Source organism: Sciurus carolinensis, chromosome 7, assembly GCF_902686445.1.
Source record: "Sciurus carolinensis chromosome 7, mSciCar1.2, whole genome shotgun sequence".
Classification (NCBI taxonomy): domain Eukaryota; kingdom Metazoa; phylum Chordata; class Mammalia; order Rodentia; family Sciuridae; genus Sciurus; species Sciurus carolinensis.
Genome location: NC_062219.1, coordinates 11,800,715 through 11,815,051, shown reverse-complemented (window position 1 = coordinate 11,815,051; position 14,337 = coordinate 11,800,715). Strand labels below are relative to the sequence as shown.

General features: G+C 41.0%; 1 protein-coding gene across 1 annotated transcript in view; it reads right to left on the bottom strand.

Annotated features, from left to right (window-relative positions):
• The window catches only part of Nox3 (NADPH oxidase 3), a 52,776-nt gene that overhangs the window by 21,013 nt on the left and 17,426 nt on the right, over window positions 1-14,337 (bottom strand). The window contains exons 8-10 of the mRNA XM_047558913.1: window positions 10,729-10,821; window positions 8,093-8,346; window positions 2,471-2,633 (exon numbers count right to left, since the gene is read on the bottom strand). Of these exons, the coding sequence (XP_047414869.1) occupies window positions 2,471-2,633; window positions 8,093-8,346; window positions 10,729-10,821 (510 nt within the window). The remainder of the gene's footprint in view (window positions 1-2,470; window positions 2,634-8,092; window positions 8,347-10,728; window positions 10,822-14,337) is intronic.

The following is a 14,337-nucleotide window of genomic DNA, read 5'->3' as shown; positions in this document are numbered from 1 at the left end:
TATGTTCCGATGCTGGTTCTAATATTTGTGCTCTGTGCTTCAGATTCTTCCTGGGTAAACTGAGGATATTACTTATCTGGACAAATTATGTAACAATTCACTAAAATTATTCTATTATTCTTATTAGCTTTGTGATTCACTTCCATTTTCTCATCTGCAAAGTGGGAATTAAAATGGTCAGTACCTTAGAGAGATGATGTGAGATACTGTATGCAAAATGCTCTGCTAGGTAGTAAATGCCTGATAAATCTAGGCTGGGACAGTACCAATAGTGTATTTATATCTTGACAGGTATAATAAACATTTATGTAATTTTATACACATTTACACATTCTGTAATTCACATTATTTGTCTGTCTTAAGTGTTATTAAAACTCCTAGTTGGATGTGGATCCTTATTTCTCTATTGCGTGGAGGAAAAACTCCAGCTCAGAGAGGTGGGTGATGACATGTGCTTCAGTGACAGCTGAATCAGGCAGATTCCAGGATCCAAGCCCAGGTGCAGGTTCTCTAAGAGCCCCACGGTCTTCCTACCACAGTGCCCTAGGGCTACAGAGGGTCTGGGTGTCACGTCCACTGAGTGTTGGTTGTGTCATGGAAAGAACCAGAAGGACCTGGGCAGGAATCCAGATTCTGCCTTTTACTACCTGTGCATTTTCAGGAAAGTCACTTTAAATATTTCTTTTTTTTTTTTTTTTTTTTTTGCGGTGCTGGGGATCGAACCCAGGGCTTTGTGCTTGCAAGGCAAGTACTTTACCGACTGAGCTATCTCCCCAGCCCCACTTTAAATATTTCTGAGCATTGGTTTGCTTATCTAGAAAACAGGACTTGTATTATTTACCTTACATAGAAGATCAAATTAAATGAAAAAACATACGTCAAGCACTTGTCACTTGGAACATCATGAAAGAATTATTATTTTGCGTCTTAGTTGGTAAAGCTCTGGCATGAGAGACCCTTGAGTCTAGTGTTGCCCTCGGTGCTCACAGAATACTGTTCCTTAAGGGGCGTCAGGTGGACAAAGGTTCAGTGGGCAAATAAACTTGGGAATGGTGGGTGTTAAACAAGACAGAATAAGGTTCTCTTCTGTAGAACCAAAGTTCTGTAGAACTTTGATAGGGTAGTAGAGGACGTGAATCTTCTAGAGTAGGGTGTAGTAAGAGCTGCTCTTAGGTTTCTCTAACCCTGAATCCTCTATAGCTGACCAAGTCACGTGACCCGTGTTTCAAAGAATACACAAAGGACATGCTAGTTCAATCAAGCATCTTCCTTTGTTGGATATAGGAACTGCAACCAAAGGGTCACTCAGAGAAGTAGCAGCAGGATCAGGACCAGCCCAGCTGTAGGACATCCTGGTTTGTCCTGTGTCCCTAACACTTGCTGTTAAAACAGCTCCTTTTCTGTAGCCGCTCTAGTGCCTGCTCCTGATCCTAAGCGGTGGCTGAAGCTCAGAAAACCATACTTCAAAGGACGGCACTTTGGCATGCTCAGTGCTTGGAACTCAAGGAGAACCAAGGTCTCTGGCCTCCTCCTGCTCCCTTCTCCTGTCTCTCATCCTTCTTTCCTTACAGTTCCCTTGGATCCTCTAGAATGCTAAGTGACAGAAAGAAAACTGAAGTTGACAACACACTCACAGCCCAAGAGAACTTTGTTCCAGGCATTTGTCTTTGGGCCCATTCATCACTGCTAAAAATCACTTACTCTTCTTCTGAAAATGCCTAAAATGCCCACTCCCCTCTCCACTAGAAAGAAAGTATTTAAGCTGCAACCATCTGGTCCTTCTTTGAATTTCATACTTGGTGCGACTCCTACTTGCTTGTACGATAATACGTTTGCACACCTTCTCTCCTGTTAATCTGTCTCTTGTCTGTTTTATGGACTCAGGTTATTAAAACTTCAGGACATGGAAAGAAAGTTCCTTTCACTCCTGTAGGATCAAAGTATGGAATGGCGTCTCTAGATAGGACCAGGGAAGAAAGGAATCCTGAAGAAATCTAGTCATAGCACATAGAAGAAGTGACAGAAGCAGGATTGGGGACTGGGTAGCAACCGTAGTGGAACAGGCCAATGATTCCCAAGGGCGGCCATGAGAATAGGAGAGAGAACTGTATGTTTGCGGACGTAGCATTCATCTGAAGAGGCGGAGGGGAAGGCTGCCCACTGATGTCACTAACTGCAGCCAGTCACAGGCCTTTGCGGCCTGTCCATATTTTATTGAGATGAGCAATTACATGTCCTGTAATGGCAATGAAGCAATAAAATTTATGTCTTGTCATCTTTAACAAGATTAGACATAACCCTTCTCATAAACGTAATACTGAATGGAGATTTTTAAGAACATAAGTATAGTTAAGGATCCTTGAGTTTATCCCTCAGAGTTAATTAAAATCCTCCCCAAGAATCGGCAGATGATAGATAGGAAGTGGAAACTTTTAATCCAGGGAAGGGTGAACCCGTGAGTTTTCCATACCTTGCTCAGCCTCGTCTGGCTCCGTGACTCACAACATTTGTACCACAGAGATTTCAGAAGAGAGGCAAAGGGAGTGACCCCGATTCCTGCCGCAATGCACACGCTCACAGGATAGTGAAACACGTCCGTCAGGGCAGCTCCGAATGGCCCGTCCACCGCCAGCCTGGAAACACAGAGTGCCACGCATTTGACCTTCAGGACACCTTGCTCTTGACACATAACCAGCCCAATCCAGTGCTTTTCAAAGGGTGTGTCTGCAAATGTGTGTTGAAAGGTTGACTATGTGCTCAAAAATGCCCCATCCAGAGAGCAGGTTCAGCATGAGGATTTGGGGGCTTGGTTCAAGGGGAGAAACCAGTTAGTCCTGCCCAGCTGCCTTTTATGGAAGGAAGAAGCCTGACATCTCCTGCATGAGCCTGGGCCTCTTCCATGTGGTGAGCTCCGCTTGCAGTTCTGAGACGTGTGCTTTGATTCAGAGCATCGCGGAGTCCTGTGGAAGAGGCCTGAGGAGCATCGAGGTGGTTTATAAGGCTTGTCCTTGCTTTTCCTAAGGTAATTCTCCCTGCTTACATTTATTTGGTCACACATCTTGGTCTGTCTGTATCATTCTAGTCTAATGGAAGTCTTTTGTTTGGAATAAATATAATTCTGAAATAATTTGTCAGTTATGTAGAACTTAGAAAACTCACTATCTTAGATAATGCTAATTCAAAATCTGATAATTATGCCAGGGGCAGCAAAGATGTTTTGTCTTTGCTTGGCAAATGTTTCTTTATAAGCACAAAGCATATTCCTTGAATAAATAAGATGGTCTTTAGCACTGTCCTAGGTGGACTGGTCCCTGGATTCATTGCCAGTGCCACACGGGCTTTTCTTCTATGCCTGTGTGCACAAGGCTACCTTCAGCATACGGTTATCATTTCACTTGGAATACTCTGCCCCAGTTTCTCACTTGGGTAAGAATTACCCTTCCAAGAGGTCCTATCCAATCATTGTTGGATGGAGGAGTCCTTCAGGATGCCCTAGACTAGTTAACCCCCTCATATAATTTATAGCACTCTGTACCCTCCTTCTTCATAGTTACAATTTTACTAGGTATGTGTGTATCTGCATGCGTGTGCATGTGACTTCATGCCATCTTGAATTCTGGACCCTCAGGTCTACGGTGGTAGGAACCAAATCTCTCTTTGCCTACCTCGTATCCTACCTCACACGCCATCTAACGTGGAGCCGTTTAATAACATTTGCTGAATCGATTATACAGGGAATGCTTAGAATATTTCAGTCAGCAGAATGTATTAAATGGCCCCAACTATTCCAAAAGTACACATTTACATATGAACAAAGATATGCTAATTAAAAGGTTTCTAAGTTATTCCTAACCGTTCCCTAAGGAGAGTCTGTCGAAGGCACCCCAGGTTGGCCCATTTGGGTTTTGCTATGTGTTCATGAAAGTTCAATTGGATTTATTTAAAAATTTTCCATAATTTCTAGACTTCCTAATATTCAAATTAAGTCTCTTCAAGTTAATCTTAATTAATAAGGCTTTATTACATATTGATATATGAAAATGGAAGAATAAAAATAAAAGGTCATTAACTAAATAGTATCTTAAACCACTGTAGATTATTTTACAAACAATTAAGGGAAATTATTTTATAAATAATTAGATAGAAAAAACTGCCTACAGATTACAATGTCTGATTGTCATTATTTTTATAATTAGTAATGCTTGGGATTTATTTGATATCAAATTTAAAAAGATACCAATTACATCCAAAGAAGAATCATGTCATAAATCCCACAAAATACATGATAAATTTCTGCATATTTAGAATTGAGAATCCTCCCCCTATCTCTCTGGAAGGCCATGTTCTGATGTTACAGTGCAGGACGCCTTGCTTCATTTGGGGGCACTTCTAAGTTTGGGGCATTTTTTTCTCATGTCTTACTGCAATCTGTCTTCTGACAGCTCTCATCTTTTGCCTTCCTGGGAAACACGTACCATATCTTTCTCCTTTCTGTATCTCAGGTCTTTAAGTAGTTGATCATAGATGTCATGACAATCCATTATTCTTTTAGGGGTCAAAATTTCCCCATTTCTCAAGAACTCTCACAATCCGAATTGGCTTCCTTTGCCCAAATTCTTGTTTTCAAGTTTACTCGTTATCCCTCCTTAATTCCAAATCCCAGTTTCAAATATTGCACAATAGGAAATGATTCATCTTCCCGCCTCTGTCTCCTGCTGGGTCCTTGTTGTGTACAGTCAGCAGCACCTCCCCACCCCATTAGCCTCTAGTCTCCTCTCTTTGAACCCTCTACGCATTCAACCATCACTTTCATTGCCATCTCTGTGGTGCTCTTGTTTCTTCTTATTATGCAAATATTAATTGTAGCTAACTTTTTTTGAGTACTTACCATGTGCTGCCATGAATTATGCCAAGGTTTTTATATGGAACATGGTAGTTAATTCTAAACCAAGCCTAAGTACTGTTTCAGTCATCCTCATTGTACAGATGAGGAAACTGAGGCAAGGAGTTCCACACATTCTCCAAGATCATGTACAAAGTTGGACTTTGAACCCAGCCATCTGAGGCTGGAGCCCTGGTTCTGGGAAACAGGTTAAATTGCTGGAAACTCAGTATCAACTCTGAGAAATTCCTCCATCTGATTTCAGGAGGTAGAGCCTTCTAGATCTTATGTGTTCCCCCTTTCCTGGGCTGAGAGGAAGGAGCACTTCTGCTCTTGCCTAGGCTGGTTCCTCCTCCTGCTTCCTCACTCACGCTTTTCCTCCAGCTTTCTGGGGCTGGATTAAGACCTTTCAGGGTCCGAGCAGTGAACGAACATGGTGCGTTCCCAAATGTGGTGCAAGATTAAAACAACGTTAAACTGTAACATCGGCCACGGTAGTCTGATAAAATTTGGATTCTTTGTGTCTTGAAGATCTGAACAAATTCTAGTTTTTTGGGGGACTTTACTGCTAATGCACATACCTGCACCTATGTAAAAGTAGAGAGTAAACCAATTTAACACATGATGGGAGCCAGCACTGTTTACGATGACTCTTTCTAGTTATTCAAGACACACTCATAAAGTTCTTACTTAAGGACTGGTTTTAGGAACCAACAATGTTAAAGTGAGCCCAACTTATGAACTCCCTCTCTCCGTGGGCCCATGCTGTAGCATGGGGAGAGACAGCAAACAAGTAAACCAGCCCCTATGCAATGTGTCACGTGGTGGTAAGTATTGCCGGCAAATGAAAGTCGGGTGTGGGACATTGTGCCTATTGGGTGACAGTCGGGGGTTGTTTCATATGATGAGGGAAGGAAGGGCCTCCTTGGAAGGAGAACTGAGTGGAGACCTGGAGGGAGGAAGGGAGCACCAGGCAGAGATCAGGGAACAGTGTGCTGGTGGAGGGAACAGCAGAGGCCAAGGTCCTGAGAGCATGTGAAAAACATGGGGACTGGCCCTCCACAAATGGATGGATCCAGAGAACGGGGAACACAGACACAGTGGAATACTATACAGCCTCAAAAAATTGAAATATTGTCATTTGTGACAACATGATGAACCCGGAGGATGTTCTATTAAATGAAATACTTAATGTATCTCAATATATTTTGTAATATATGTGTATTACATATGTGTAATTACAATTAGGAGGGGTATGTTCACGAGGTTTGTGTGTTATGGCAAGGTGACTGGAGTTGATAGAGATGATACGTTGTAATCTTGAAAACTGCAAAAGAGTGGAGTTAGGTGCTCTCATCACAGAAGTGTTAATTCTGTGAGGCAACACAACTGATGATTAGCTAGATTTAACACAATGCCTCGGTCTCGCTCTCCCTGTAGATCCAACAATCTAATCTATCTATAAACATAATGTATACGTACGTCAAAAATTATGTTGTACATGATAAATATATATGTATACATGTAATTTTATCTATCAATTGAAACACAATCACGAAAAAGAAAGAAGATTGGAAGGGCTAAATCAACAAAGGATGGGAGGTGGAGCAGATGAGCTCAGGGAGAGCCCAGGGGACCAGATCATGTGGGACTGTCTGGACAAAGCACGCCGTAGACAGAAAGCGTATCAGACAGAAAAGATACTGAGAAGGATACACTGAGTGCCTACTGGAGTAGTGGCTTAACTGCTAGCGGGTTTGTGAAGGGAGACCAAAGAACTGCCACACACAGCACAGAAGCCAGGCTACAAAGGTATCCATCTTGAGGGTATCCATCTTGCCAGGTAAGGCGAGGGCAGGGACTAGGGAAGAAGTCAGACACAGCGTGTCTGTGTGTGTGTGCACTTCTGCCTGTATTTTAATTTCTGATCTTAGGCATTTGAATTGCATCCTGAACCTTGTAATTCTGTTACATTGCCAAGTTTCCAATTTAAAAAAGAAGTTTTAGCTGAATAGTGAAGTGATGTTTGGGGCTCTGGCCTGAGCAGGTGCTGATCATGCCAGGTTTGCTATTTTATCTTCTTTAGAACCAATATTTGAAATGAAGGGATGCAACTCCTCTTACCAACTGGACAGAACCAAACCCAATGCAACATACCTGGTTCTCCATATCATGGGAAGAACACCACCACAAATGAGTTAGATTTTGTGCCTTAAGTTGTAATGGTACTTAGTCCATTACCAATAAATATGCAAATTAACCTAAGTACTCATTGCATCAGAATTCATCTTTTCCATTATTTTATCTGTCCGCTGTTCCCTCCATGAGTCAGACGCTGTTCTAGGCGGTGGAGAAGCAAAGAGGAAAGACAATGTCCTACCCTCAGGAACGTCATTCTAAGTGTGTTCCAACGTCTTTTCCACCCAAGTTCATAGGCAGCAATTGCTGTTCCTTGGGGATGGCAGAATTAGAAATCTCCTTTGAAATATCAAATTCTTTCAAAATATTTTTTTCATCTTTTTTTGTCCCTATTTTTCTAGGGACCTAAACATGGACTTCATAGGATTTGGGGTGCAACAGAAATAAACTTTCTGCCATTGTTTACTGCAAAGAACCAAGGAGCTGTATCTTACCCTGGGACTTCCGTCATGTACTCGGGTTTTTTAGAACAGAGTAGTATTGTGATTTGAATTGTGCCCCTTTGTTGATCTACTGAATATTAGAATGTGTCTTTATTTGGAAATAGGGCTGCAGAGGTAAAGAATCAAGTTAAGATGAGGCCAGCCGGGAGCAGTGTAGGCCCTTACATCCAATACGACTGGAACACAGCATCCTTCTTCTGAAGAACAACCTTCACAAATATCTGAAAAGCTCAGACTGTGACAGAAAAGAGTTCACAGAGTTGTCTTACCCATGGCAGGTTGTATATAATTAGCCAAGTGATGCTTTTGGAACTGGGAAAGCAAACTGTTCCTTCTTCCTGGATCACTGCCTACTTTTGTTGAACATTTGTTTTTTACAGAAATGTACTTGCTTCTCCTGAAAGTCTCCTAAATTACACTTTTTATGTAGATTCTCAATTTTTTAAAAATGGACTCAAACTTACAACCTGGCTTAGAGATATCGCTGAGTTTGGTAGCATGTTGATGCATTAAAATTCTTGACTGTGCAACATTATGATTTAGACATAAAAGAGACATGAGCTCTAACCTTGGCAGGCTGTGGAGCTCCTTGAGGGTCTGTCCCTCTGCCCCAAAGGCCTTAAATAAAGCTCCCGTCCAGTCGCCTGCTGCTCGGATGTGCACACTGAAGAAGTTCTCCTGGGGGGCGGAGGTGAGGGTGAAGGGGTGCCACTCCAGAGGGGAGATGGACGGGCACTGGATCAAGATGTACTGCCCTGGTGCCATTTTAAAGCCACGTTTTCTCAAGTGAAGTTCTAGGACTGCAGACGGGTGACTTACCACCTAAATTAGAGCAAGACAGTTGTTAGCTGTTTTATTCAGTGAAGTAATAAGAAAATGACCCTCATTTCCAGAAAGGTCTTCAAAACTTTAAATCAGGTTTTTTTAAAGGTATAAGCTTCAGTGATACTTGCCACTGCTTTCGTGTCTGGGTATGAACTTGAGCAGGAAAGAAGTTTGTCCTTCAGAGTGCTGTGCCTGACGTTTGGGTAGCTGTACCCCATTACAGCTTCATGGCTGGCATGTGACTGTGTGTCTCAAATGACCAGCCTTCCCCCAGCACAGTTACCAGTTCAAAGAAATATAAGCTAGAATAATATGCATATCACTAAATTGTGCTTGAAGTTATTAAAATAGTCACCACATTATTTCCATGCTTATAAAAATCTAGGAAGAGTTTGATACCTTTGTCAATTATCTATATGAATAAACCTGGATATTTCTCCATGCTGAATGAAAAGCAACCTTCCAGCTCTGAAATGTTTTATTTGCTAGGTCTTCTTTTGTTTTGACTAAACCTTGTCCAGTGTTCTATGTATACAAGTTTTAGATGTCAAAAAGCATTGTGCAAAGGCTCTGGACCTTCAATGAGAATTTATAACTCATTGCTTATCTGAAAGATCACTTTCTGCTCTGGATTGCCACCTTGTTTTTTTGAAAAATTTCTGCATGTTTTTTTTTTTTGTGGCAGGAGGCTTAAGGGAACAAAATCTAGGATCTAGACCCTGGGACAGTACTTCTTCATTAAGAACATCTCAGTCTTTTACTCATTAGTTCTAGTTCTTTCCCTTCCCATGTTTGTTCTGATGCTGCAGTTAAATGGTCTCCCTAGTAACAGCTCTAGATTTCCACCAGTTTTACAGCCTGGCTTTTGATGCAGCCTGACAGCCTTTGGTGCTTAACGTAAAAACAGTCACACAGAAACAGCTTAGAGCAGGAATAGGAGACGATTTCTATATATCTGCTTTCTTGAAGACAGTGAAGGGATGTAGTATTCTGTTAAAGTTATACTAGCAGAGTACTATAGGTTTGGTTGGCAGAGAATGTCTTTTTAGCATTTAAAAAACTAGGGGTGGTAAAGATAGTCATAAAGCAACAGCAAGGTAAAGGTTATCTCTCTAGCCTTATCTAGAACTATCATTAATTTGGTGGTTACTATTTTACCCTAAACTCATTCCTATACTTAGCTCCTATACTTAAGCTCAAGGGTCAACTAATTGATGTACTTGAAAGTCTGAACTTAGGGAAAATATTAAGATGATCAATGTGTGCACACGTAAATAAGTATTATTTATATCTTCAGAAGAACTGGAATAGAAGAGGATTAATATTTTTGAACTATACTGTATCCCAGAAATTCATATACTTTTTCCTGTTCAAAATGAAAACAAAAGGTTTTATTTTACCAACTATCAAAGGAATATATTCTGATATTAAAAAAATTAAGTATTCCAAAATAATAGAGTCCTCACCTAAAAGTCTACTGCCCCAAAGTAAGCACTGTTGACATTTTGTTGATATTTGTATATTTAGATTTATCACCTCTCTCTTTTTTTTTTTTGCAACCAAAAGTCATGGACAACTTACCATATAAATTAAAATGTATATAGCATCAGTTTTATGATTATTAATCAGTTCTCCATTGAAATTTTGTTCATTACTTACACATTTCACTATGATAAAGAATTCTGCAGTAACAACAAGAACCCCCAAAAAGTCCCCAAAATCTAGGAGTGGGGTAGAGTGCTTGGTACTTGTCTCCTGGACATGCATTATTGACCTATCTGTTCCCATCTTACTCCAGTATGAGGAAAAACTTAGTGAGCTGTGAGCATGGATAACAAGACTGGGAACGCTACCACGATGCACTCCACTCACAGGGGCAGGTCACTATATAGGCCCTTCCTCTCTATTTTGAACCACCTTGGAGGCCTCTCTTGCTCTGAAGCTTCTATTTCCCTGCCCACTGCTCAGCAGTCCCAGGTGAGAGTGTGCAGGTTTGAAAATGTTTATATGTTATTGGTATATTTGCAAAATCTGTCTTTATATGGTGCCGGAAGTTACTCTGACTAATGGAAAACATACTCACCCCTTCTGCCTTATCCCTCAGAAAGAAACCAGAATAAGGAGACATACAGACAATTCCAGTGCTGTACTACAGTCCTTTATCGGAATTCTGCATACCAGTCTGGTGGCCCGATCCCTGACTTCAGTAAAATTAGTCACACTAAAAGATGCTCAGGATATAAGCAATTATTAGAACAGAAGATGAGCCTCTAAATTACAGATAGTTCTGCAATAAAAATGGCAAATTAAAAACTTGGACTAATAAAAAATTTTCATCTACACTCAGGCCTTTATTCAGACATAAAGCTACACGCATACCTTGGTAATGACAACTTCTTGTTGAGCTCGCCAGAACCTAATTATTCTTTCACATGCATACAAGACCACAGGGCCCAAAACCCATTTCCAAGCCTGCAGAGAGCAGAGGAAGAGGGGGGTGGGGGAGAAAGGATATGAAAACAGAATCCAAATATTTTCAATTTGAACCAAATCAATATGTAATATGATGGGGGTTAGATATTTTCCTTTAACTTTGGCCCAGTTATTAACAACAAAGATGTCTCCTTGTATTAAATACTATAGCATTCAATTATTCCTTGAAGTCTACAAGCGAATTTAAGAGATTAAATTCTCCTATATTGGTTTTTATGCTTACTTGATCAATGATGTCTTTATGTAATTAGAAATAATTGAATTTGCAAAGAAATAAGGAAGCAGATTGATGTTTATGTTACATATGATAGGATCGTAAATGCTCCCGAACTCAGCCAAAGTCAAAGGCTCACAAAGCAGCATCACTCAGTCAACACAGGACATGAAAAATTAAATGAAAAATCTCAAATAGTAATTTGAACATTGCATTACTACTATGGGGTCTGTCTGAATACACACACACACACACACACACACACACACAAACCCAACAACCCAAAAAGCCTAAACTAATGTTGTCTGGAATAAAATATGAAGCTAGTTTCTTAGCCCCTTAAATCTTAATTATAGGATCAGAATAAAAGCGTCATCAGTTTCTGGAGAACCAGGACAGTGAACATTCTCACTAAATCAGATGCTATTAACCATTCTTGAGCATGGTCTGCATTAGAGATGATGGATTTACCAGCAGGCTATTCTGATACTAGGTGTCATGCACAACACAAAGTGTCTTCACCTAAGAAAGGGGAAGGAATGGGAACTTAAAATTGATGAAGACTTGTTTTAGGTCTGAAACCGAGTCATCCCAGGAGACATGATATTATCTTTTACGGAAGAGAAATGAAAGATTGATAAGGCCAAACAACCAGTCAAGGTCACCAGGCAATAAGGTGTTCATTCAAAACGTGAACTCAGATGTGCCTGAACATCCAGTCTCAGTTCTTGCTGGGACCCTGGGCTGCCTCTTCCAGTGTCTACCATATAATGGAAATGGAAACAGGCTTCTTTCTGTCTAATGCTACCAATGGCCCTGGGGCTTGCTTTACAAAATATTAGAAACCAACTTAAGAACTCAATGGATTTATGAGAATGTCAAGGTTCTTTTGAATCTAGTCTAATTATTCTGTTAAAGAAGAAAATTCAGGATCTCTGGGAATGGGAAGAAGTTGCCCAAGGAGGCAGAGCTAGACCTTAAGCCTTGGAAAATGACCCCACATTTCCTCTCTGGTACTCTAAATCCCACTCCTACAGCAGCGTCTTGGGAGCAGGAAGAGCCTTGCTTTCTCTAAACCTTCACCAATGGACTCTTAAGAACTCAGTATTTCCTTGTCAGTTATCCTGCTCCGTCTCTTGGGTTGACAGATCACAAACTCTTAAACATTATTTTACCTATTTTGAGTTATGTTTCTCATTTGTCAAATTTCTTTCTTTCTTCCTTCTCTTTCTTTCTTTTTTTTTTTTTTATTTCTGGTTCTGTTGACATGGTGTCTCTTCTCTTCTACACCAACCCTATCTGCTGGTTTCCTGGGGGTCTCTTGTGTGCCTCATAAAGGATGAATTTATGCAGGTAACAGAGCAATTTGACCCACTTATTCTTTTCTGCCTCAGTGGGGTTCAGCAATGTGTTCAGAATAACAGAGAGAATAAAACCCTTTGTCCACCTGGACTGGGGGGAGGCAGGGAAGATGATCAGGGCAAAGCAGGAGACAGGAAGTGAAGAGGTAGCAGGAAGGGGTTGAATGGAGGAACGCGACCCTGGGTTCCTTCTGCTTGAATGAACTAGAGAGTGCTTAAAGAACTTGTCTGGGTATTTACAGAAATGTAGCAAGAATGTGATTCTTTCTCTGTGGGGTTAGAGAGGATTTTGCAAAACACATAGTCTTTATGTATTTTCACAAATAAACTTCCATGCCCATTTTAGAATGTTTGGACATCACATATATCACTTTGGTAGTGTCAAATTCTCTATATACTCTGATATTTCTAAGGTGATGAAATAGGATGGGTTATCTTTCCTTCAATCATTAGTTGGGAGAATGTAAGCTATTAATCCATATCATTGCTAGTATAGACATTGCTCTGGGAGGAGATAACCCAGTTTATTTCCCAGTAGGAGTTCCAGGACCCCTGGAAGTAAAAGAGCCAGGATGAGATACAGCCAGAGGTGAACATGAGAAGACTGGTCTGGCCTTGGTGACCAGGATGGATGAGGCAGAGTGAAGACAGGGAGGCTCCACACTCCTGGGTAAAAGGGGCGGACGGTGAGGTGGTGCCTGGCTCTGGGCTGGGAACTACCACCCCTACATCCTATGCCTCTGGGCAAATTACAGGCTTTCTGATGCTCAAATTTTCTGTTTCATAAAATAGGGAATGATTGGAGGATTTTTTTTTTTTTTTAAATCTAAGCTTGCTCCAAGTTTTGGCTTTATTCACAGAGATAATGTTGAGGCTATGTACTAGTACCCAGCATCAGAGACCTGACCAACAGATCTTGGTAGATGGTCAGAGATCCAAGCAAACATTGTGGGGTGCAGAGAAGAAAGGTCACAGTCACAGGTTCAGGAGCTCTGGTTCCATGATGTGGCTTTGATGGGAATGCCCTTTGTGACCATCGGTGAGAAATGGAAACTCCTTAGAACCCAATTTTTCCTGTCTATTAAATAAAGAAGAATTATGCAGCATCTGAGTTTCTTTAATGTTAAAATACTGTGTGGATTCTCAGCTTTATTTTTTCCTTCTTTGGAAATACTCAGAAAGTCATGGTACAGTGAGTATTTTATGACAGAAATAAAACGATGTTGATTTAAAAGCAGCAGTAATGAAACTTGTTTCCTCCGCTTTCACTCCTGGTTTTTCATTCCTACCAGAAAATAAGAACATGCTGGCTTTGATTTTATTTTATGTGTGTGTTTATGAATAGCCTCTTTTTCTAGACAATAAGATCTCCTGGGGCAGGAACCACAGCTCTGATTCCTGTGTCTAGTGAAATGTAAGCACTCAATAGCCATGTGCGAAAGTTCCTGGAGTTAACTCCACCTCAACATTAATGCCCTTCCCTGGTAACTAAAAAAGTCAGCCTGAAGATTATTACTTGTTGGTATCATGGTTGAATGAAGTGAGGTGCTTCCTGGGCTCAGGAGGACCAGGCATCTTTTGATACTAGATTACGTGCCATCCTGGAATCTGGAGTCCCCTTGTGCCAGGGAGTTTGGGGTAGAAAGGAGGAGCCAGACACACGGGAGGGAAGTGCAAGGTATAATTGGTTCCTCTGATCACTTCGATTATACCAGGGGATGTCCAAAGCATTTTTTATCCCAAGGTAGGGAACCATGCACCACTGAAGATGAACCAGTAAATATTCTACTGATAAAAACACCATGAGGATGCACTGACAAAAGAGAGGCAGAAAGATAGAAATGGAGTCTTGCAAAGCCTGGGTAGGTGTGGTGCAGTGAAGCCCAGGAGCCCTTCCTTGTCCTTGGGATGCCTTTCGGA